Raw genomic sequence first — 24,728 nt, 5'->3', positions numbered from 1 at the left:
AAAAAAAAATCAAGGCACTGGAGAGATGGCTCAGCAGTTAAGAGCACTGGTTGCTCTTGCAGAAGGCTGGGGTTTGAATCCCAGCACCCACATGGCAGCTAACAACCATCTGTAACTCCAGTTCCAGGGAATCTGATGCCCTTTTCTGACCTCTGTGGGCATTGCACAACATGGGTGCATTCAGACTAACATGTAAAATAAGTAAATACATACAAACAGTTAAAAACTTAAAAAAAATCAAGTTAGCTGATCAACTTCAGAGGGTGATGGAGAGCAAACTCACTGTGGCAGCTGAGGGATAAGGCAGGAGGTAAGGCTTTCTTCTGCTTTCTGCAGGTGAAGCACACCGCAAGTAGCAGCAGAGGAGAGAAGGGGCTCTCCATCCACATGTTCAGGCAGCCACCCTCCACCAAATACCAGCAACACTGGGTAACCCCATGTATGAATAGGTCTAGAGACCTGGGCACCTCCCAACAGAAAGGCCCAGATAAGACTGTGGGGAGTGGGGTCCCAAGGCTATGGGAAGAACTCACTGGACTGTACCAGGAACATATGGGCAGGGACTTCCAGGAGGTGCAAGACCAAGCTGGTGTGCCTAAGAGTTCAACAGTCAAAGCAAAGACAGAGTACGCAGGCCAGGTGTGGCGGTGCACACCTTTAATCCCAGAACTCAGGAGGCAAAGGCAGGTGGATCTGTGCCTGGAGAGGTGGCTCAGCAGTTAGGAGCACTGGCTGTTCTTGCAGAGGAGTCAGGTTCAGTTCCCAGCACCCACATGACAGTTATCAACTATAGGTAACTCCAGTTTCAGGAAATCTAAAGTCCTCTCCTGATCTCCATGGGCACTGCAAACACATGGTGCACTTAAGTAATTAAAACAAAAAAGAAATCTACCTACTTCATAGTTTCAGGTCTTAGGGTCACATTCAGGGGATAAACCATGAAGGAACACAAAAGCATCAGCTTGGACTGTGACCACTGAGTAGGGAGGGAGAGGAGACTGAATATGGTGGCTCACACGGGGCCTCCTGGTGCTGGGGTCAGGGAGTCACTATGTTCTAGACCTAGAAGGTACTGTTGGCCTTGGGTGACCTTGTCATGAGACATTCAGTTCTTACGTGTTTGGTGAGATTTGCTGTATCTTGTTTTTAATTCTGTAATTTTAAAGAGTAAAACAACAACAAAACAATCCACAGATTTAAGCCAGACCCTGTCCCTTTGCTCACAGAGGAATGACCATCCATGACAGGCTTTATTGCTGGCTCCTGCTGCCTGTTATCTGTCCTGGTGAACTTACCCACCTCTCTCAGACCTTCCTTGATGCCCCCTTTCTGGGGATGTCTTCCTTTAGCAACCCCAAAACACTCAGTCTTTCCCCTGTTTTTCTCCATAGCAAATTATTTCCTGTGGGACAGATGTGGCTACTGACACATGGTTTTTGTTTGGTGAGAGGACAGGGTTTCTATCTACTGCATCCCAGCTGCCTCCATCAGTGCCTGGGACGTGGTCGGGATCCTTAAGGAACGAAGAACACAAGGGGCAGCCTGTGGCACTGTTCTACTTGGTATAGCTCTGGCTGGGGGCCCTACCCAGTTATGACAGCCAAGAGGCTGGTGCCTGGAGAGGCAGCTCTCCTTACAGAGTGGGCCTGGGTGACACTTGTCCCTGCCCAGACCAAGTGAAAAACAGGGACATGAAGAGCTACTGAACACAAGGATGAGACCGAGGCTCAATAACCATTTGAGTCTAAGCAGGTGCTAGGGGCTTAGTGCTGTACCACGTGTTCATGGAGACCTGGTACTGAGGTTCTAGATTTGTTGTATATAAATATTATGCACATTTTCTACTAGAAAATCAGTCTCCATGCCAAACAGAACCCCAAAGAGCACCCTGACTTCCAGTTGATGCATAAGTTGGAGAACAGGGACTGTCACAGTTAATGGAAATTCCCTTCTGAGCCTTCCAAGACTCCCTCACCATCAGACCCCATCCATCTCTCCACTTCTGGGCTTCGGTTCCGTTCTGCCCGTCACTATGCCCCTATGGGAAGCCATCCACCTCTCCTGCACCTAGCAAGCCCCTTCCCACCACTTGCTTTCCTTTAACACTCAAGGAAGCCTCGCTTAGAGCCAGGCATCTCCAGGTCCTGGAGCTACAGACATGAGAAGACACATATCAGCCCTTGTAGAGGTCCTCATGGCCTCCAAGGAACAGAAACAGGCATGTTAAGTTCTAATTATTCCAGCACAGGAACCTAGGGCCAGAAAACAGTTTCTTGAGATTGGGTCTCATGTACCCCAGGCTGGCCTCAGATTTGCTGTGCAGTTGAGGACAACCTTGAATTTCTGATCCTCTGTCTTTACCTCCCCAGTGCTAAGATCCAGGTGTGCACCACCACGCCCAATCTATGCAGTGCGGGGATTGAACCCAGGCTTCACGCATGCTAGGTAATCACGCTACTAACTGAACTACAATCCAAGCCCCAGAAGACAAATTTGACTTATGAATTCAGTCTATTCCCCCAAGAATTCTACCAGACAACCCTACTCTGAGGACCAGAGTCCAAGGGCACCAAAGTCAATAAGTAATGGAGCCAGGCTTTGAGCGTTGATGCTCTAATACCTGCTTCCTGTCTTAACTCCCACACACCAAGAGCAAACAGAAGCACCTGTTGTGGTCGGGAAAGGGACAATGGTACCTGCTGGGGGAGGGGACACCTGTGCTGCACTGCAGGAGGAGGGACTGGTGGGTCTAGCCATGAGAACAGCTGGACAGCAGCTCATGGCTGCATCTGCAAAGGGCCAGCTGATCAGGGTGGCAGGGCTGGAACTTGAGGCATGGGCAAGGCTGCTGGGTGGGCTGGGTCTAGGTCCCTACTTGAAGAGCCTGTGTTGGTTTCTGATGGTGGGGGAGGCATGGAAGCTCTTATTCCTGGAGTGAAAGGTCAGATCCCAGTTGCTGCTCCCCTGGGAGGGGTGGGAATGGTGTGGTGGGGAGGGACTATGTTCTGGGCCTTTTCTGTCTCAGAAACTCCATTCATTCCAGAATCTTGGGTAATGGTGCCTAGACCACTGAGACTCAGTTTCCTTCTTAGTAAAATGAGACAGAAAATGCTAGCTACTACTATCAGCCAGAGGCCTGGCTGAAGCCTGGCACTTGTCTTCACGTTGCCAAGGGCCAGCAGGAGCCAGGAGGCCTTCCGTGAGAAATGGGTATGTAAGGGGGTGCACATGTGTGTATAGACCAGAGATTGATACTGTCCTTCTCTGTGGCTTGCTACCTTCCTTTTTTTGACAGTTTCTCACTGAACTGGATTCAGCAAGGCTAGCTGACCAGCAAGCTCCAGAGAGCCCCATCTTTACCTCCCCAGCACTGGGATTATATCCACATGCCACCAGACCTGGCTTTTAACATGGGTGCTGGGAATCTGAATTCAGGTCCTCATGCTTGTAGAGCCATCTGTCTGGCCTTTGGGCCCTCATTCTTGACAAGTAGCCAATCTACTTGCATGACCTTGGGCACTGGGGCCTGATACTCACCACCACCTCCAGGTCTGAGTTCAAGTGCCGCTGGGTATCTGACATCTGAACCAGGATCTCCCCTGGAGGCAGGAAGGGTTGCTTTAAGTGTGGGGAGCCTGCCCCACCCACCTGCCTCCTGCCAGAAGCCAGCCAGGAGCCTTCCCAGGGCTGGATTAGGGGCCAAAGTCCATGGATTTCTCATTATGGCTTCTGACTCAGGATTGGCAGCCCAGGTCCACAGGGAAGGATGAGGAAGGGCTTTGGCTCCATTGTGAGAGATGGGGCTCCCAGCACTGACCACAGGACTGTGTTGGGGTGTGGGCTCTGGGAGGGCATGTGTGCAGAAGAAAGCCCTAGTGAACCTCTGGATGTGGGCCACACAGGCCTTAGGCCTGAAGAGATGTCAAGACACAGGGGAAGGGCCCAGAGCTGAGGCAGCAGGAGGAGGCCTGGGGGTGGGGGTGAGTCAAGAAGCAGGGTTGCAGAGGAGCACCTCACCCAGAATCTGTGACGTGGAGCTCTGCAGGGCCTGCTCCCCAATCTTCTGGATGGCGCTGAAGTACACCTCAGCTGCTTCAGACAGAGCTGCAGGAGAAGGGGCAATCCAGGCCCAGTTCCCAATCTGTACCACCCTGGGTGTGTGGATGGGACACTGAGGTGTGGCACGATGGGAGAAGGGGCCCTTGGGTGATGTGTGAGGCTTGGCACTTCCAGAGAAGAGCAGAGGGGCACTTGCCTTGTCTGATGCTGAACAAGACCTCCAAGTATGTCTTATTGGTGGGCTGCAGGCATCTTGTGCCCATGAATTTGTGTGTAGGTGTGTTATGAAGTTTGGGTATGGCACAGGGTAAGGGGTGGGCTGTGTGGCAGGCATCTCTGGCCCCAGAAGTGTGAGACAAAGGTAGTATGTTGTAGGGCACAGAGTTGAGGGTAAGCCCAGCAGCTGGTGAGGCATATGGAACTGTGGGCTCCTGGCCATGACAAGGGACTGAGCACCAGGGTGGATGCTTACCATGGAAGGCCCGGAGGTAGTTGTTGCCCAGGTACACCAGATTTTCCAGGGCAGGGTTAAACTGCTCCATGATGCTCTGGATCCAAGGACAAGGGAGGCAGGCCATGGTGGTGGAGGAAAGAAGGATGGATGGACAGAGAACCAGAAAGCTGGTTACTTCCTGCAGAGGCCTCAGAGGCATCTTTTGGGGGCCAGTCCCAGGCCAGGGCCCCTGGACACCAGTTCCTACTTCATCCATACCTGCCCTGGAGAAACCCATGTCCCTCCTGACACAGTACACTTCAAAGGGTCTCTTCGTCCCACTGGTTGAAAGACATTTGTCTGCCACCCCACTGGGCATAGCTCAGCCCTGCCCTGTGCCCAGGCCTTTCCAGGATAGACACTCAGGGCTGCCAACATCACCCCAAGGATGAAGGCAGATCTTGCCTTTCTCAAAAGATCGCTAGGGTCCAGGCTGTGGCTGTGTTAACATGGGTCACTGTGGACTATTCCGGGTCGTGGCCAGTTGGAGAGCAGCTTAGGTGGTAGACCGAACCCTGAACTTCAAATTGGGTTTTGACTCAAATCCCAGCAGCACCTCTTTCTCCCTTGGTGACCTTGAACAAGTTGTCTACCTCTGAGGTCTGTTTCTCATCTACCCAACACAGTGGTTATTTGCTGTCTCCTAGGTAAGGGGTATGAGACTTGCATGTGAAAATGTCCTGCATACACAGCAGGAGTTCAGCAAATGTCTGTGGAGGCCCCCACAACCCCTCTGGAGGTAAAGTAGCTAACATCTGAAAGTCCTAGACACAAGAAAAGGGGAGTTTCATTCCCTGCAGGGCAGCCAGTTCCACCCTGTTGAGAGTTCCACCTCTCAGCTCTTCAAACATCTCTTCTGAGTCACAGCCTCTGAGGCCCTGACCCCTGCTCTCTTCATCTGCGATGGGAGGAGAAAGGGGTCTTGTTGAGGGTGTGGCTGACTGCTCCTAGGAATCTCACTCCTTCTCCCATAGCTCAGCCTAGCCTGGCTGCACATTCTCCTCACAACACTGCAGCTTGGGCTTCTGTCCTGGAGCCAGCCTGACCTCTCTCCATGCTGGCTTTGGCCTAGGAGCTCACCTTGTAGATGGCTATGGTGGACCTGTAGAACTGGTCCATCTCGGGGGCCATGGGAGACAGCAGCAGCGCTGAGGAGGCAGGCGGTTACAGCAGGAGTGGGCGCACGGGGGGCGGACTCTATGGGTGCCCAGTGCTCGGCCGACAGCAAGTAGAGTGGGGCCTGCAGATGGAGGCCAGTCTGGGAGGAGGTGGCCGCTTAATTATTCACCAGCAGGGATGTCAACGCGATCTGGGGCGTAACCAGACCCTACTGGGAAGGCAGCCTGTGACGCGGGCAAGCTCGTGTGACCTGCCCTTCAATTATTCACCTTCTGAGTGTGGGCCAGTGGGCACTCGTGGATGGGCCTTTCTCCCGGGTCACCTGTGATTGAAGGCCCCCTGTGCCTGGGCGACCCAGTCCTGCCACCTGCCCTTACATGGCCCTGCCCACCCTACAAGTCTGGGACACACAACCTCCTGCTAGAACAAGGTGGAGTACCCTGGAGGTGAGCCCACATGGAGACAACTGTCATCAGGCCTCAGTGCTGCCTGGGTCCCTGGGACCTGTGCCTTGAGGGGGCTGTGCTCACTGTACTTTCCATGTGCACTCCTGCCCACCAGCTCCCTCAGTGCTGGGGATGGAACCTAGGACCTCAAACATGCCAGGCAAGTGCTTCACTACTGAGCTACATGCCAGTCCTCGTTCCTCTGAATGTCAGAGTGAAGTGAAAATAAACCTGAGTCCCACAGACCTGGGAACAGTGCATGTAGCCTTCCTCACTCACTGCCAAGCCATGTCCCAATTTCCCTTGCAGGGTCTCAAACAGGGTCCATGAGTTTGACTGGACAGGTGGGCCTGGCACCTGATTATCTGCCCTATTGACCTGTTATGGCAGGGTTGAAGGAAGGGGATATCCCTGTCAGAGAAGAGGTAAGATCAAGATTTAGGAAGCCAGGGCTGGGGACAGGGCACATTCACACTACAGTACACACAGCACAGGTGAACATGAGTCCAAACCCATTTATTTCACAGTTATCAAGTAGCTCTGAGCCCCTCCCCATGCTCCTCCCAGAGAAGAGTACACACACTAGAGCGACCTTTGGGAGTAGGAGGCTCTCAAGGTGGGGCACCTGCAGGGGCGGGGTGGCCAGCAGGTGTGGAGGGGCAAAGTTGAATGGGGCACCCTGCTCCTGGAGTCTGGATTTCACTTGGTAATGGGGTGGAACCCAGATTTTCTAGCCCCTGGCTTCAGGAAAGGAGGAGAAGGGGTGGGGTGCAGTGACCAGGGAACCCAGGAGAGACCTCCAGGCACACTGGGCACTTTAGTGTCAAAGCTGAGGGATGAGGGGCGGAGTCAGTTGTCCTTCACAGTCAGAGGAAGGGGCTGAGGGGACTCTGGGTGTTCAGCTTAGAGTGCAAAGTGTTGATGGGTCAGGAGAGACACCTTGGGGAGGAAGCTTCATGCTCCCAGCCCCAGTGCACAAGTGGATGCAGAGCTGCCTGGCCCAGCTTGGCCACCAGTGTGCTGGAGGCCTGGCCCACTATTGCCAGCAGAGCCTGGGGGGCTCAAGGTGACAGGAGCAGCTGGACCAGCTTCTGGAACTCCTCCCGGTGCTCATAGATATAAACCTCGGTCTCCCAGAGGGCGTTGACCAGCACTGCATCACTGACCTCATCCAGCATGATATCTGTCCCCAGCTGGGGGTTCAGTCTGTCCGGAGAAAGCAATACAGGTCACCCAGGATGCTCAGCCTGGGTGGGAGTGGGAGCTAGGGCTGGAGTGGGCCTGGGGGACAGAACACCATCCTAGGGCAGGGAAAGCCCACACTAAGGGCTGGGATGGTCAATGGGTCCCACAGTTGAGAGTGGGGCAGGGGCCTCTGCTGGTGAGGTGGGGGACAATGGGTTTTACCAAGTCTGGGTGGGGAGAGCTAGGCCAGGCCTAACCTTACCTGAAGTACTGGATGTCAACCATCTCACACCAGGCCCTGGCCCGGTCCACAGCCCGCCCATCAGGATCTGTGCACTAGTGGGAAACAATCTGTGTGAGTCCATTCACAGGGCCTATTATTACTGTCCCAGCCACCCCCTCCCCATTCCCCAGTACTCCTGGGTCTAGTCATCCATCAGTATAGTGATTTTGGGCAGGGCTCAGAGACTGGTATAGCTATGCAGAGGGGCAGAACTGGTGGCTCCACAGAGTCCATTCAGGGTCACCACGTAGTAGTTGGGGCAGTGGCAGAGCACAGGTCTCCTGCTCCCCACCCCCACTGTAGTTTTTGTCCATGTACATTCTCGCCTTCCACACAGGGTTGTGTGTAGAAAGAGATCTGGGACCCATGAGTGATGGACACCACAGAGGTTTCATTGTGAGACTTGGGCAGGCTAGTCTGGGTTGTGGGCTGTCCCCCACAGCTGGTTATAGGGGATAGACATGGGTGTGTTGGAGGTATCAGCCAGGGCTGGAGACCCTGAGGGAAGTGGGCCTAGGGAAGGGCCCCAACTCACACAGTCCACAACCATCTTGCCCAGTTCCTTGGCTCCAAAAACGGTCTTGGCCAGTTCCCAGGGGCTGCTGGGGCGGAAGACATCAACACAGGTCACGGGTACCTGCGGGGACCTTCCTGTCCCCAGAGAGACGACTATGGAGAGTTTCTTTACCTTGTTGCCCTGGCCCTGTGGGGAGCAGGACAGAGATGGTCAGAGGGGACCTTCTACAGGAAGGGACACAAGCCGGGTCAGAGAGAGGTCAAGGCTGGATGCAGGACTCTGAGGGGAGGGGGCAAGGTCTTGGAGCAGGAGGGTCTAGCCTTTGAATTATAGCTACTCCCTGAGAGGGCTGGTATGGGTGTTATAGCTCTCTTGGAACAGCATCTATGTACCAATAAGGCCTCCTACGTGCTCACTGTTGAGTACGTACCTGCTGCCTGCATGTCTCAAGGTTGGGCAAGGGAAAGGAGGGAAGAGACGTTTGCAGGACTCTATCAGTTAGTGACCAGTGACAAGTCACCCTGTTTCATAATGAGGGCCCAGACTGACAGATCATGATGAGGTCTGTAGGGCCACACAGTGGGGAACAGGGGAAGTAGGGGCTGAGACTGAGCTGCCCACTGCAGAGTCCTTATACTGTTCAACCAGTCCTGCTGGCTGATCCTGAGGGAAACCCTCCACTTGGAGACCCCCAACTCCTCATCCTTAATAGGAGTTGATTTAGAAAGGTCATGTGTGAGACTGCCTCTACCCCTTTAGGATGCCCACCCTGTCTGCCAGAAAAACGGCTCCTCTCCACTGCTCAGGGACCTGCTGCATCCTCAAAGTGGTGCAGTGCAGGAGTGGCTGGCACTGGGTGCACTTGGCCAGGTATTCTGAACACTGCACAGGCAATGGCACACTAAGTCCTGGGGCATCCAGGCAGCCCCTGCTGCTCCGCTAGTCTACTCAAAAGGAAGGACTCTGAGGCAAAGCCAGCTGTCCCACTGCACTGTTCCACCTCTCCCGGCAGGTGGGCTTTTGTCATCCTGCTCCTATGACTTGGGTGAAGCCTGCCGCTTCTCCTTGGATCACTACCCCTGTACAGCACCTCCACCCAGGTCCCCTGGTCTTCAGGGTGCTCTCCCAGAACAGGGACAGGTACAGGGGTATGTCCCTGGTTATGAAGTCTCTACATAGGATGTGAGCTCTGCAGGTCCACCGTGTGTCCAGGCTGGGCAGAGTGTAAGATGTGCAGCCTGAACACTGCCCTCCACACTGACAGCAGATACTGGCCACTGATCAGGGCACTCTCTGACTTTGTGTGGACAGGGCCTCAGAATCCTAGTGCTGTGCTGCAGGTACACACTGCCCATCAGATAGGCCCCGTGTGAGATACGATTGCTGCTGAGTGTTGAACAACAGGTGCGTATCAAAGTTGTTTGCCCTCCTGGTTTGTAGGCAATGTGTGGTCACGCCCATCCTTGTGACCTGAGATGGCTCTTACCTTGCGGATCATGTCCTGATTGTACTCGTGAATCTCTGTCATAGCATCCAGTGTGGGGTTGTTGGCCAGCAGCCCACCATCCAGGAAGCGTCCATTAGGCCGGAAGTAGGTGGGGGCTGCCCCACTGCTCCGGGCTGCCCGCCACACCAGCTGGTCTAGGGGTGGAAAAGGAGGACAGCTCAGTGACATAGGGGGTGCAGGAAAAGGGGGAGCTGGGCAGTCTTTGGAAGCAGGACCCACAAGACCTTGCTGCTGGGTCTTGCCATCCTGATGAACGACAGAATGCCAATGAGATTTCCAGGGTCTTTGGAACCCTCTGAGACCTGACAGCTCCAGCAATTCCTGTTCTTAGTCAAACAAGTCCAGGGCAGTGAGGTGAGGTGGAGAGGGTATCCAGAGCCATGCCTGCAAGGTCCCCTACCTCCACCAGACTAGCAAGCCTTCCCAAGGATGCAGCAGACAAACACGGTTCTGACCTGTGGGCTGAGTTGGAGGCTTCAAGTTAATATTCTGGTTGAAGCGAGGCTCCCGCACAGCCTCCGGAGCATCATAATTCCGGAACAGGTGGAGCTCAGCTGGCTGCCGGTCAGACAGTGTCCCTGTCAGCATCACCCTGCAGGGAGTGAGGAAGGAGAGCCGGCCCGGCCACCCATCATTTTTCCTCTCTCTCAGGCTCATGCCCCAGGTTCCCTGTTCTGGGTGAGTTCTTCCCTGGTCATCCTCCTCACACAAGCATCTCCCACAGATCCAGGCAGCTTTGAGGAGGGAATTTGGCCAGCTTCACTTAAACTGCCAATGGTGTATTCTTATATCCAATAACCTTACTTCTGGAAACTGATCCTGAGAGGTTGCCAGGGTGCAGGAGACAGGCTGCACAAGCAACCAATGGCAGCGGCCATTATTAAAATAGGTGAATGGAAGCAACTTCATTGTCCATCTGTGGGGCAGCGTCATATACTGGCTTCCTATTCAGACGGCTCTGTGTCATTGCAGAACAATTGAGGGGACGCTTAGATACTGGGGGGCATGAACACCAAGACACATGGTTTGTTAGGAAAAGCAAGGTCCAGGTCAGTGCCTTCAGTATGCCACCAGTTATTTAAAAACAAAACATTTAACCTAACTGTCTGTTTGGTTAGAGGCCAGCATACATAAAACCACAAATCGCACACGCCTTTTTCTGACCTCTGTATGCACTTGCACACATGCAACATTCAAACAGACATACACATAAATAAAAAAAAATAGGGGCTGGAGCAATGGCTCAGTAGTTAAGAGCACTGACTGCTCTTGCAGAGGACCCGGGTTCGATTCCCAGCACCCACATGGCAGCTACGAACCATCCTTAACTCCAGTTCTAGGGGAATCCAAAGCCCTCTTCTGACCTCTGTGGCACTGCACGCATGACACAGGTACAATCACATACGTGCAGGCAATACACTCATACACATAGAATAAAAATAATAAAATTTTGTCTTTTTTTTTAAAAAAAAGGTACAAGACTGAGAAAGCTACAAGGCAGAGAGACTATGGCATAGAAAAGTCAGAAGTCAGTTTGAAAGACAGCCACAAAACTGTGGGAGAGTGGCAGAGCACATTGTTTCCCTGGGAGAAAAGTGGGTGGCACCCTAGGATGGAGCTGGGAGAATATTTTTTTTTGTTTGTTTTTGAGACAGTGTCTCCCTGTAGTCCCAGCTGTGCTGTAACTTACTGTGTAGACCAGGGTGGCCTCGAACTCATAAACATCTGCCTGCCTCTGCCTCCCAAGTGCTGGGATTAAAGGCGAGCGCGATTAAAGGCACGCGCCACCACGCCCGACATAAAATAAAATAAACCTCAAGAAAGAAGACCTTTATGAAAGAGACTTCTACATATGGCCTTTCAACATACGGAAGTGCTCGGCCTCAGCAGTAACTGATGACATTCACACCTCACAGAGATACCAGCTTGCACCTGAGATCTATAAAGACAAAACTGACTAGAGCCTACATGAAGAGGAGGCGCAGTGGGGGCACAGCCCTGCCAGAGAACAGAGAACACCCGGGAGAGCTACAGCCCTGCCAGAGGTCAGAGAACACCCCAGGAGAGTTGAGGGTGGGACTCGAAGTTGAGACCACGATCTCACTGCAGGTCTCTGGGTAAGAGCCCTGGTGAAATCAACTAAACATCTACTGTAGGTGCTGCAAGGGACCAGCTGCGAAATAGAAGGACTCTTCCAGAGCACTGGTGTGACACACACGGCAGGAAGAATGAGACACCCACGGTGGAGAAGAGGCCACTGGAAAGCAAGGCCCTTGGCCTTTTCTAGGCGAGTGTGGCTGCTAACTGGGCTGAAACGGGTGGGCTGACGCCTAGCTGGTGGTCACCTGGCTGCTTTCTTTGTAAATAATCATTAATAGTGTGCATTCCTTTTTAAGTACATTATTATATTCACTAGGAAAAAAACAAAAACAAAAATAAAAAAATGAGTAGAGCAAAAAGACCAAAGAATACCCAAAGGCCCAAAGTCTTTAAAACATTTCTGTTTTTGTGATATTGGGTATTGGATATGGGACCTCACACATACTAAGTGCTCTGCCATTGAGCCATATCCCCCACCTTAGATAATGTCTTTTTGGTTAACAAATTGTTTTTACTTTCTGTGTTTTCCAATTTTTAAAATATATGTTTTATTACTTTATTATTAATATTTTATTATTTTCATTTTATGTGTATGAGTGTATAGCCTGCATGTAGGTGAGTGCACCCGTGTAGTGCAATGCTGCAGAGATCAGAAGAGAGCTTCGGATTCCCCTGGAACTGGAGTTAAGGACGGTTCGTAGCTGCCATGTGGGTGCTGGGAATCGAACCCGGGTCCTCTGCAAGAGCTCAGTGCTCTTAACTGCTGAGCCATCTCTCCAGCCCTTTATCTATTATTTTTATGTGTTTGAGTGTATTGCCTGCATGGAGATAGGTGCACCCATGTCGTGCAAAGCCCGCTGAGGTCAGAAGAGGGCATCGGATCCCTGAACTGGAGTTACAGATGGTTCTTAGCCACCATGTGGATGTTGGGAATCAAATCTGGGTCCTTTGCAAGAGCAGAGAGTGCTCTTTACTGCTGAGCCAACTCTCCAGCTCCCCAAGTTTTCTTAAAAGACTAGATATAGCTGGGTGTGGTTGCCTACGCCTTTATTCCTAACACTCGGGAGGCTGAGGCAGGCGGATCTCTAAGATCAAAGCTAGCCCAGTCTACATAACAAGTTCCAGGCCAGTTGGGGCTACAGGGAGACCCTGTCTCAAAAAACAAAACAGAACAAACAGCAAAAGACTACGTGTTACCCTTACAAAAAGCAAACAATAGACAAACAGAGATGGTCAAGTGGATAAAACATTTGCCAGGCAAGCCTGACACCTGAGTTTGATCCCCAAACCTACAGAAAGGCGGAAGGAGAGAACCAACTCCACAGAATTGTCCTCTGACCTCCACCAGTATACTTTACCACTAAGCTCCACCCCTGGCCTGTTCAATGGCTTGCTCTGTGCTAGAGTCCATGGCTACGGAGGAGGAAAACGAGGCAGTGATGTTCCTGCCTCCCCAAAGCTCACAGACAGAAGCTCACAGACAGGCCGGCTGAGAACACAGGCCTGGCCTCAGGGCGGGTCTCTAGAGCTGCAATGTACTGCACATTCTTCCAGAACCTCTTCAGCACAGCCGTCCTGCCTGGCTGCCATTTGTCAGCTAACTTCTCTATCAGCCAGCCTGTGAGTTAGCTCCAGCCTCTCTGCCTGTCAGGTGTGGCCCTCCTCCCTCCTCTCCAAACACTGCAGAGCTGGTTCAGTGCAGATTCTAGGGATTCTAGGGAAAGCAGCCGGAGCAGCCCCGCAGGGCTGTGGGGCAGAGCAGCACCAGGCCAGCCATTGGCGATGCCTGTTGCTTTTGTCAGTGTGGCCTGGGCATGCCCCCTCTCACACACAGAATGGGAGGCTACGCACACAAGGCTGCATGAACTGAATGAGCCAGGGATAATAAGTGCAAAGGGCTGAGATTAAGAATCAACATTTGGTAGAAATTTGGAATTCCATCACTATGGGGAGCCCGGACTTACGCCTTCTCCCTCCTCCAGCTCTGCTCAGGGGATGGGGTTTGCACGACTGAAGCCCTACCCCTTTATCTGGCCACACCTGAAGTTCCAGGCACTCCCCTTAGTTCTAGAAGAGTCTCTTAGGGACTGGCCTCCCAAACACACCCTTCTTGCTTACATGACTTTCCTTTAGGCCCCAGCCTGGTCTCCAAGAGTTCAAGTCAACCTCAAGCTGAAGGCAGGACTGAAGCCATGTGGCCACAGCCTCCAAGTCTGAACAGGGAATAAGTGCCGACTGAAGTGTGATAATACCCAGGGGAAGGAAAGGGGCTCCTTGGCCTGCAAAGCTCTCCAGCTGGCATGGAGGAGGCCCTACTCTCTCCAGGAAGCTCCAGGCTACCAAGTCCTTCCTTCTCAGCCCCCAGCCTCCCGACTTCCCTCACCCACTCAGTCTCCCCATATCCTCAGGGGAAGCTCTAGATGGGATGGGCTGTTTGGAGCAGAGCAACAGAAGGGGGAGAGGCCAGGGCTTACTTGGGTTTTTTGACATCTGTCATCTTGGTGTGCTCCCCAAACTCCCGCTTCAGGAACTCTTCCAGGGGCCCAGACTCATAGGGCCTCGAGCCCCGGAACACTTCATCCTTCATGCGGAAGTACACACCACGCATATAGGCCATGGACTTACCTAGGAAGAAGGGAGGGAGGAGCTGGGGAAACTGAAGGGTAGAGCTGTGCACAGGCAAGTTGTGGGGAGCATGGGACAGCATTGACAGGAGGTGGTGGAGGAAGGGGTACATTTCCCAAAGAGCTAACTGCACTGAAACTTCTGGGCCTCTGGGTTCTTTGTATTTATATTTTTCTATGATTTTCCTCAATGAAGGATTCTAAATGCATAAAAAAATGTCTAAGAGCTGAGGGGGCTCTTCTCTCACAGAAGGCCAGAAGGGACTTGGGATCTCTGAACTCAGGGAGAGCTAGACCAGTCAACTCCTTGAAGCCAAACCTGACTCTGGTCTGACTCGTGCATGTCTGTTCCTGATTCCCTGTCTGCTTACCTCACAGAGACAGCAACACTAAGAAACAAATGAAATACTAGACCATAAACCACTGCTGATGAGCAAGGCCCCTGTAACTCTCAACAGGCAGATGATCCCGTTCCCAGAGCCCCACAAGACATGGCTCCCAAGTCCTCTGGGCTGGCTGTCCCCATGCTCCTGCAGGACCCTGGACTGGGCTCATGCCCTTATCTGACCAGGAGCTGTCTAAAGTGGGGACTCAACTCTGCATCATCAGATGCAGAGCTCAGGATTGTTGACGGCCCTTACTCATAGGGCAGAGGGCAGGGGTTCTCCCCTGGTGTCCTCCCCTGGTGCCTCAGGGCTTTGGGTCAGTAGGGTCCTGATTTGGAAGTTGCTTTGGAGAAAATAGAACCTAACCAACAGCTGGATAAGGGGCGCTATTCAGGTGGAGGCCAGGGACACCGCCTGTTGGGATGCAGTTGGGCCCTGCTTTCTAGGCGTGTCTAGTCAGTCAGCAGCACACAGCTCAAGCACCTCCCCGGAGGAGGGGCCAGGCCACATAAGGGGCAGTGCTGGCTCTATGCAGCATCCTCCAGTCAACCAAGGGCCTGCCACTCTGCAAAGCTACAGAAAAGGAGGTGACATCAGTGGCCTATGATGTCCTGGACTGGCAGTCCAGGGGACTGCTATGGCTGGAGTAATCCTGCAGATGTGCCATGTGGCTCTAGGATACCATCCCCACCTGGGGCCTTGATTTTTCATGCAGCCAAGGGCTCTGGCATCCTGTGACTGACTCTCACTGCAGACATATCTATCCATCCACCAAAGGCTTTCCTAGTGGCAGCAGGTGGCGAGGCCCACGGTGCTGCCTTGCAGGAGGGTGGAGAGGTGAGTGAAAACTACCGTGCACAACAACAGCCTCTAAACTAGCCATATGCTCTGAGCCCATCTGCATGGCTTGTTCTTCCTGACCTGGGGCCCCAGCACCTCAGCACCCCAGGAAGGGTACAAGGCCCTGCTCTGCTCCTATCTCCTCTGCAAAGGCATTTGGCCCCTCTGAGGGCAGGCCTGCCTTGCCCACCCCACCATGCCCCAGAAGCTGTGCTCACTGTGCAGAATGGCTAGGGCCAGGATGCCACCAGTGCTGGTTCCTGCCACCCAGTCGAAGAGGTCCTTGGTGGCCACACCTGAGGCCTTCTCGATGGCAATGAGGAGCTGGATGATGACCAGGCCTTTCACGCCCCCTCCGTCCAGGCAGAGCAGGTGGTCATGGCTAAAGTGAGGATAGCAGAAGGCCAAGAGGGTTTCAGGATGGCCTGGTACTCACACCTGGCATTCTCAATCTGCGTCCGCTCAGCTTCTGAACCACAGTGGGCACATGAACAAAGCCACAGAGCCTGCCTTGAAGCCTCTGCACTACTGATGTGGGAGAGCAGATGAGGATGGGAAAGGAATGAATAAATGTTTCAGAAGTACAAAGGGAAAGGACAGGAGAGGAGCAGGGCCTGGAGTGGGAGCAGGGAGCTCCCTGACCACAGCGGTGATCACGCCTGACCCAAAGCATGTGTCAGATAAATCTGATAGAAGTAAACAGGACAGGAGAGGAAGGACTGGTTCCTTCTGGCTGGGTCAGGTGTGTGTGGTGAGGGTGGCAGGGCTCACTCCTTAAGAAGGAAGGAGCCAGAGAAGACACAGCAGGGAGGAAGGAACGTCTCTGTGCTAGGGTCCTGGGGAGGAGTGGCTAGCATCAGCTCACTTCCCTCTCAGCTACTCTCTGCTTCCCTATGTCTGTATATCTTGGGATGGAGCTCAGAAGTTAGGAGACTGACATGAAGTCACACTCTAGCAGGCTTGTCCAACCTGCAGCCTATGAGTCTTAAAAATATTTTATTGCCGGGCATGGTGGCACACGCCTTTAATCCCAGCACTCAAGAGGCAGAGGCAGGTGGATCGCTGTGAGTTCAAGGCCAGCCTGGTCTACATAGTGAGTTCCAGGACAGCCGGAGCTACAGGGAGACCCTGTCTCAAAAAGACCAAAAAAAAATTTTTTTTAATTTATTATTTTTATGTCTTTGTAGCTGCCATGTGGGTGCTGGGAATTGAGTCCTCTGCAAGAGCAGTCGGTGCTCTTAACTGCTGAGCCATCTCTCTAGCCCCTTTTTTGTTTTTTTTGAGACAGGGTCTCCCTGTAGCCCCAGCTGGCCTGGAACTCATTATGTAGACCAGGCTGGCCTTGAACTCACAGAGATCCGCCTGCCTCTGCCTCCCGAGTGCTGAGATTAATGGCGTGCACCACCACACCTGGCTCAAATCATGAACTTAAAACCTGGAATTCGTGTTGGGATTTTTTTGTAACTCAACTGCATGGTTCTTGCACATGAATTTTGTAGTTGCCAATGTCGTGTCACGTTAGAAGGATGGACATTCCTTTTAGGGCCTGCCCTGGCCAGCCCTGGCCAGCATTCAAGGTGGCAGAGAATCAAGATCCTCCCTGGCCAAGCGCAGGGCTGCGTGCAGGCTGTGTTCAACCCTTCCTTCCAGCCTCATCTTTCCCTCTCAACTTCATGATCTTGTTTTGCTTTTGGTTTTTTGAGAAAGGGTCTCACACTATCCCAGGCTGGCCTTGAACTCATGATCCTCCTTCTCCAGCCTACTGACTGTTGGGATTTACAGATGTGTACCACCATGCCTGGCTTCCCTCTCAGCTTGAATCACTGCCTGTGAGAACCCCACTATGATGGTTCACTTTAACCGTCAACTTGACACAACCTAGGATCACCTGAGAAGAGTCTCACTGAGGGACTGCCTACAGGGGTTGGCCTGTGGCCTGTCTATAGAGAATTATTTAATTAATTGATGTGGGAAGGCCCAGCTCACTGTGGGCAGCACCACTCCCTAAGCAGGGATCCTAAACTGTGTAAAAATGCAGAAATCAAAGCTGAGCACAAATGTAAGAATGGATGCAGTTACTTCTCACCACTCTTGACTACAGATGTGATGTGACTAGCTGTTCAAAGTACCTGCCTTGATTTTTTCCCACAGTGATGGACCGTAACCTGGAACTGTGAGCTGAAATAAACCCCTTTCTTTCCTAAACTGCTTTTTTGTCAGAGTATTTTATTACAGCAACAGAAACGAACTAGAACACCCACCCGGTAGCAGCCCCCAGCTCCCTTGTGGTGGCCCTGCCACCCTCTGAAGCAACCATTCTTTGCTTTCCACCTCTGAACAACCAGCTCCACAAGGACGGGGTGGCTCGGCTCCGGGCAGCACTGCAACCCAAAAGGAGCAGGAGAGAGGGCCGGTGAGGCAGGCTCATTAAGCATTAGGCCACTTCCAGGAACCTTCTACTAGACCAGGGACCTGGCCACTCAGCAGACTCATAGGATGGCAGAGCACAGCTGATGGAGGCCCAGAAAGCCCTGACCAGGGAGGCCTGAGCAAGCAAGGCTGCTGAGGACATAGGCCTGGCAACAGCGAGGTCACCCAGAGTACAGGCTGAGGCTCACATTCCCCTGTGGGATGGTCAGGGTCTCTGGATTCACCTCGCCCCACCCAGAGCCCCACCCTGGCCTGCTGGAGTCCACTTTTCTACATCCTCTGGTCAAAAACTATGCTTCCTTCCTTTGGGTGCTGCTGGTTCACTGGGGCCCCAGGACATGTCTGCACATGCACGTGCATGTGGACTGGTACTTGCTTGTAGGAGGCGCAGTGTGAGGGAAGGGCCAGGATGCTAAAGGGCCAGGAATGCATTCAGGGTCTATGTAACAGGGCCATGGTAGAAATGAGGCCTCAGGAGACTGAACCTTCAAGCAAGGCTGCTGGACCATGGCAACAGAAGCTGTAGCTGAAGGTGGAAAGGATGCTTTCTCTGCAAGGGCCAGCAGTCAGCATGTGCCTGCAAGAACTGAAAGGATATGGACCAGGAAGGCTTCAAAGAACAGGGGAAAGTAATACCAAACAATATATGACATCCAAGGGCACAGAGATGGCAAGTTCCTTGTCTAGCTCACTCACTGCACTAGCCAGCGTTCACCAGGGCCTGTGCCTCAAGAATAAGACTTGAACGTCTTCAGTGGTAGTGGGACCCTAGGGATTAAGATCCCGACAGGGAATACTAACACTGTATCTAGTCCCTAGACCAGAAGAGACTTTTTTCCCAGTTCTGGTAACTCAGGTCCAAGGCTCAATCTATATATGTATATCTCTTGACTTTGTTTCATTTTTCCTTTAAGTTGTAATGCTGCTACTAAAAGTAGAGACAGACAGAGAGTTTTTCCATCTTTGCCAAAACTGTAAAATTTACTTGTGCACATGCACTACATCATTTTCTCTTGATACAGGTGAGTGCTTGGATCCAAAGTGCTGCTGCTGTGGCTGAGAAGTCTGTTAACAGTTTGGTGACTATGAAGGGACCCGCCTCTCCATCACTTGGCCCTATCTCTCAGGCCTGCCTCCCACAGTGGGCAAGAAACATGGCTTGGGAGAGCAGGACATCTGTGGAGGGAGAAAGGCAGGTGGGAAGCCAACGGGAGCAGAAGGAAGCAGATGCTGGGCTCTCTCCAGAAAGGGTTCAGGCAACCTCCCCTCCACAAACCATGAGGGCAAGGAAGGCAATGGGGCTGCACCAAGGGGAGATCAAGCCTGCCCAGCTGCATGACCTCGAGCTGGTCCTTACAATGGGCACCACCTATCACTAATAAACAAGCCCATAGGCCTCAAAGACTTGGTTTCTACCATGAATTCGCCCAATTAGAAGAGGGGCCTCCCAGCGTATAGTAGGGATGAGGTACAAGTCTGCCAGGGGCACCTGGAAAATCTCCACATACCAGCCCAGCCCTCACTCCACTTACGTTCGCTTCTCATCCCTCATGGAGCTCAGGATGAAGGCTGGCTTCCGGGCCCGGGAGATGGGCATAAGGTCCTGCAGCTCTGCGGGGCACAGGGCAGAGCATGCTGGGGCCAGCAGGTCTCTACCCTGGGCCCCAGGGGTCTCTAGAGCAAACAGGGAGCTGTGTCCCATCCCACTTTGCCCCTCCCCCACTCAAGCTGAACCCCACCATCTGCCTCCTTCTCCAGGATAAAGCTCAACTAGAAGCCACGGTCCTGCTGGAAGAGATGAGCTCGAACAAGTAGGACGCTCACTGCTCTGGAAGGGGCTCCACACCTGCCCAGTCAGCTCCTAGAGTTCGCCAGACTCCTCCCATAACCATGAAGCTTGACCTCCCAGGTGTGTCCTGTGGTCTGCAGCGCACAAAGCGCATGTCACAGCCAATGCTGCTGACAGTCACCCATGGCTTATCCAAAGCCCTTTAGCCAAAAGAGTTTTATGAAGGACACTGCTAGGGGGCCAAACTCCATGAATGAAGGGAAATATCTCACTCATCCTTCAGACCACCCTTGTCCTTGTCCCAGGTCTGGAAACTTCCTCAGTGGCCTCTGGGCTCATCCATCTACTCCATCTAGCTCAGTCTTCCTCTGTGCACTAGACCAGCCCCATCACATTCATCCTCCTGATAGCATCACTGCATGATTGTGACAGAAAGCAGTCACCACTTTGCAGGGAGGTAAGGGAGCAGGGCAGTACAGGCAGGCAGGCGGGGGCCAAGCAGGCAGGCAGGTGCAAGGCAGACAGGGGCAAGTAATGCCTCCCCTCATCAGGCACAGAGCAGGCAAGCTAAGCAGGAGACTGGCCAGCAGGGCAGCAGATGGTACCAGGAGAGGGAGGAGGAATGGTGCCTATGCCTGGGTGTGTAGCTGAGAGAAGGACCGGAGGGAACCAGTGCTCTAGCTACGGTGGGGCAGGACTGGGTTCAGCAGCTTCTCTAGGCCTAGGCATCACCCATTTGCCGCCATGCCCCACCTGCAGCCTGGCCCAAGTGACCTCCTGCCTGTAAAATGGAGAGAAAAAGATGGGGACCTGGGAAAATTCCTGTGAGTGGTCAGGGAGAGGGAGTAGCTTCTCTGTCCTCCAGAGCTCCAGGCCTGGCTGGGTAGGCTGGGCAGGAGGAGCTGGGGCTGGGGTCTCTATCTCCACGGTTAGGGAGGTCTAGCTGGTCTTACTTCCAAAGCTAGGGCCCTGGGTGGTCCAGGACACAGAAGGCCCAGGCAGGGTCCCCATTTCCTCTAGGACTACCTCCAAGGGCATCACTGGCACACTGGGACAAATGTTGGCTACCTGGCCACTTCAAAAATCTGTCATTTACCAAAGGGGCCAGCAGGGGGCATACCAAGTCTCATGCCAGTTGAAGCTGACAGCCTAGCAGCATCCTGCACAGGCAGTCCTAAGTTCCTAGGGGACAAGAGGCCATGGGAGCACCCACCTCGGCCCATATGCAAGGCTTCCTCTCGGGGTGATGGACCATGGGACCTCAGCTAATGACCTGCTAGGCCTCTAGGATCTGTGGGTTGTTTGGCTGTCCACAGTGGCTAATAAAGCCAGCCCTCTCCCTTCAACAACCTCAACCCTGGAACCCTGTTCCTTTCTGGTGGGGGCTGCTAGGATTTGAGGCCCTGGGCACAGCTGGAGAGGAAGGAGGGAAAAAGGTGGCCTACCTAGGTTGTTTAAGCTGATCGCTGGGGGCTGAGCTCTGTCCAGGGAGAAGAAGGGGTGAGGTGTTGCTGCAGAGCCCTGGTCTGTGGAGACCTCCTGGAGGAGTGGGAAGCGGTAGTCGGCCCCCACGGTTCTCAGCAGAGTCAAGAGTGCCTTCCTGGTGATCACTTGTCAGGATTTGGGAAAGAGAGATGGCAGAGGGTAGAGGTGGCATCAACCTGCAAGTGAGGTCCCTCCTTGCACATGGACCCCCATCCCATCTAGCAGGTGGCCCAGCTGTGTGGGAACAACCCTGACTGGCATGCTGACTGGTCTGCTCCATTCAAAGTGGCCTTTGTATGGAAGACCGTGGGATGTGGCAGGAGGAGGCAGAGACACGGACAAAATTATTGTGGGACTTCCCTCCTTCACTCTACAACGTTCCCGACTCCATGGCCAGTAATTCTAAAAATCTGCAAGGGCAGTTCCTTTCTGAGTTGGAGAGGGATAAGCGTGAATCCCATTTAACAGAGGGGATAACGGAAAGGACGCCACGAACAGTAGCAGCATCCTCAACTACTTCCACCCTGGGTTTCTCCTGCTGGGACCGCTCTGAACCCAGAGCTTGGCATGGCTGGGGGTGAAGGGTCCACTTAGGTTAAGCTGATAGTGCAGCTGAAATCTCGGCTGGGAAAAGGGGAGCGATCATGCAATTAGGGCCACACCCACAGTAACCCCACACTATGCACAGCCCTCAGAGTCCCCTGGGCTTTTCTGAAGAGAAGCTGCCTCTTGTAGGTCTGAGACCAGGCTCTGGGGGAGAGGTACAGCGCGTACACATGCAAGTCTGTGTGCTCAGCACTTATGAAGCATGGGCATGCATGGTGCATGCACTGATCCTATGCCTGTTCTGCTACTACAAACCTGGTCCTACTCCCATTGGGAGCCTGAGGTGAGGACGCTGTTGAGCAAGCCCTTGGTGGGGCCTGCATCTACTGTGATGGGCTCTTTTGTGGGGACGGAAGCTGCCTCTCTGAGCCCCATGTGTTCCTGGCCACTCAGCAGAGGACAACTGAGCAACTGGTACCTTCCTTCCCTCTTTCTTAGTTTCTGTACCCGCCTCCCAAATCTGGTCCCAGACTGCAATGCACATACGTTTGCTGATCTTGGAAGCTATGAATGCAGGAGTCTCCCCAAAGTCATTCGGGGTGTCCACTTCTGCCCCAAATACAATGAGGGCCTTGATCATCTCCACATTGTCTTTCTGTTGGGAATGGAGAGTGGGAAAGATGCAACAGTTCAGGACTCCTACCATTAACCAGCTTGGGGGCTTCTCTGCAACACGAGGAGACACTGGGGTTCCCCTGACACATCAGAGAATGCCATTTGAAGTCTAGTGCCCTGACAAACAGGTTCCAAAGAAGCCCTTGGTGTGGGCTTATGAACCTGAACAGAAATAGGAAGGACTCAATGGGTTCCTCCCCGCAGGAAGCAATCAATGTAAGGGACCCAGCCCAGGAGCCCTGGGAAAATGGAAGGGCTAGATGCTGACAGCACTCAGGAGCAGGGAGGGGTACATGAGAACTGGGAAAGCCATCTTGCCATCCAGTCCAGGGAACCCTGAACACACCCTCCCCAGTGGCAGCCTTCAAGGGATAGCTTCCCTTCCCATAGTGCCATGTGGTTAAACCTCGGGCAGGACAGAGGGGCCAGCAAGCTGCATAGCACAGACCAAAGTGCTCGCTGCCTGGAAACCAAGATCCGTTCTTGTTGCCTGTCTTCTTAGGACCCAATTTCCCTTTCTAGAGAATAAGTCATGTATCTAGAATACTCTTTTCCAAATAGTTCATGCTCCATTTGCACTTACATGGGTACAAGGCAGATGTGTGTTTCAGCCACCCATGTATCTCTTTTGGGGTTCCCCTTTGTGTATAGCACTTACAGAAGCAATATGACATTGCCTTCCAAATGCATTTCAGTATGTTTAAAAGCAAGCCAGCTGAGTGTGGTGGTGTGCACCTAGACCCCCAGCACTTGAAAGGCTGAGGCAGGAGGATTTCACAATTTCAAGGCTAGCCTGGGTCACAGAGCAAGAGTTTGTCTTGGTGGGGGGTGGGGGGACCAGCTTGAAGAGTTGATTAAGTACCTAATTGTCAGAGTGGCCGACGAATTACCCAGAACTATGAAGATGGCACATAAATGACAGCACAGGAAACAAGAACTCACCAGGAGCTCTCAGAGTGAGACCTGGGAGCCCCAAGAGCTCATGAGAACAGTCCAGAGGGTCTGTGAAGCTAAAGTTGTTTTTAAAAGAATACCAAGAAGCTGTCCCCTTGTGAACCATGTTGGCATGTGCATGGATGGTGCAGAAGCAACAGTGCATGAAACTGCTGGTGCCTCAGGATTCAGCACAGCCCTGGTGTCAAATTCACAGTCAGCAAACTGCTCTTCTCCACAGAGATACTCGGGGGAAGTGGGGGAAGCTTTGCTTTAGAGTGCCCTGGCTGCAGCAGTGACAATCAGACAGCTGTGAGTCACCAGCCCAACTAGCTTCTTTGGCTGATGGACATCATTTTACTGGTAGGAAGGACTGCCAGATAAACTAGGAGTGTTCAGTCCTGGTGATTGAGCAGATGCTTTCTCAAAAAGGAATGTGGTGAGCCTGTTGCTTCAAGACAGTAAATGACAATATTCTTTGCACTTGATAAAATTCAAGCTTTTAAGCAAAAATTATAATTTTAGAATACCTGTGTGTGCCATGATGTTTGAATGGGGTTCAAGAGGATACTCACAAATGTGGGGCTTTGAATCAAGGGTAGACAGCCCTAACCTGACAATCTGAAATTTTATAGACATTTCAGATGTCAGATTAGGGATAACTAATGGGTAGAGAGTATGCAGACACTCAAAAAAAAAACCAAACAAACAAAAACAAATAAACAACAACAACAACAAAAAACTCTGGAAAATCTGATGTACTTCTGGTCCCAAGTAGTTCAGATAAGGGGCATTCGACTTGTGTATGATGAACTGGGTTGACATTTGGAAGCTACACACTTATTGGACCAATATTTTCCAAGGTCAAGACAAAGGTACACATGCGCGAAGGACCCATGAGAGGTGCAGCGGGCAGTGATGTGAAAGGGAAGCCCAGTGGGACAGCTTCAGCGTAGCCCCTGTAGTCAGCATGAACCTCCCACACGACAAGTCTGGAGCAGCAGTGGTCTCGCAATGATCTTGAAAGGGACTGTGACTTCCAACCCTGTATCTAGTGAGGTCAGATTGTCTCAGAGCTTTTGGTTTCAACTAAAGCATTTTAACACATCAAGTGCCCCAGGAAACATGAAAAATCATGTTTTCTGGCATAAAAAAGATTAAAAATTTTTTTTAATTTTAATTTTTTATATGTATGAGTGTTAGGCCTGCATATGCCTAAGCACACTTATACTGTCCAGTTCCCATGGAGGACAGAAGACGGCGTCAGATCTCCTGGAACTAGAGTTATTTTACTTTTGCGGGGGGGGGTTC

The 24,728-nt window shown here is 52.5% G+C and overlaps 2 protein-coding genes across 7 annotated transcripts in view; both read right to left on the bottom strand.

Moving 5' to 3' along the window:
• Baiap2l2 (BAI1 associated protein 2 like 2) overlaps positions 1 to 5,785 on the bottom strand; it is a 22,150-nt gene extending 16,365 nt beyond the window's left edge. Inside the window, exons 1-4 of the mRNA XM_008851273.2 lie at positions 5,633 to 5,785; positions 4,532 to 4,607; positions 4,018 to 4,104; positions 3,538 to 3,599 (exon numbers count right to left, since the gene is read on the bottom strand). Of these exons, the coding sequence (XP_008849495.1) occupies positions 3,538 to 3,599; positions 4,018 to 4,104; positions 4,532 to 4,607; positions 5,633 to 5,683 (276 nt within the window). The 5' untranslated portion in view covers positions 5,684 to 5,785. The remainder of the gene's footprint in view (positions 1 to 3,537; positions 3,600 to 4,017; positions 4,105 to 4,531; positions 4,608 to 5,632) is intronic.
• Positions 5,786 to 6,612: 827 nt separating this feature from the next.
• Pla2g6 (phospholipase A2 group VI) overlaps positions 6,613 to 24,728 on the bottom strand; it is a 51,892-nt gene continuing 33,776 nt past the window's right edge. For 4 of the 6 annotated variants that reach the window (XM_008851270.3, XM_029555098.1, XM_017802766.2 and 1 more), the window contains exons 8-17: positions 22,356 to 22,464; positions 21,224 to 21,388; positions 19,522 to 19,600; positions 15,778 to 15,941; positions 14,184 to 14,334; positions 10,065 to 10,201; positions 9,589 to 9,743; positions 8,121 to 8,288; positions 7,565 to 7,638; positions 7,159 to 7,323 (exon numbers count right to left, since the gene is read on the bottom strand). In XM_008851270.3, the coding sequence (XP_008849492.1) occupies positions 7,179 to 7,323; positions 7,565 to 7,638; positions 8,121 to 8,288; positions 9,589 to 9,743; positions 10,065 to 10,201; positions 14,184 to 14,334; positions 15,778 to 15,941; positions 19,522 to 19,600; positions 21,224 to 21,388; positions 22,356 to 22,464 (1,347 nt within the window). In that variant the 3' untranslated portion in view covers positions 7,159 to 7,178. Of the gene's footprint in view, positions 7,324 to 7,564; positions 7,639 to 8,120; positions 8,289 to 9,588; positions 9,744 to 10,064; positions 10,202 to 14,183; positions 14,335 to 15,777; positions 15,942 to 19,521; positions 19,601 to 21,223; positions 21,389 to 22,355; positions 22,465 to 24,728 lie in introns of all 6 variants that reach the window. The other 2 variants (XM_029555099.1, XM_029555100.1) reach the window with 2 other exon arrangements.

Source organism: Nannospalax galili, unplaced genomic scaffold, assembly GCF_000622305.1.
Source record: "Nannospalax galili isolate Female #2095 unplaced genomic scaffold, S.galili_v1.0 scaffold445, whole genome shotgun sequence".
NCBI lineage: Eukaryota > Metazoa > Chordata > Mammalia > Rodentia > Spalacidae > Nannospalax > Nannospalax galili.
Note: the sequence above shows the minus strand (reverse complement) of the source record. Positions and strands in the feature narration are given on the sequence as shown.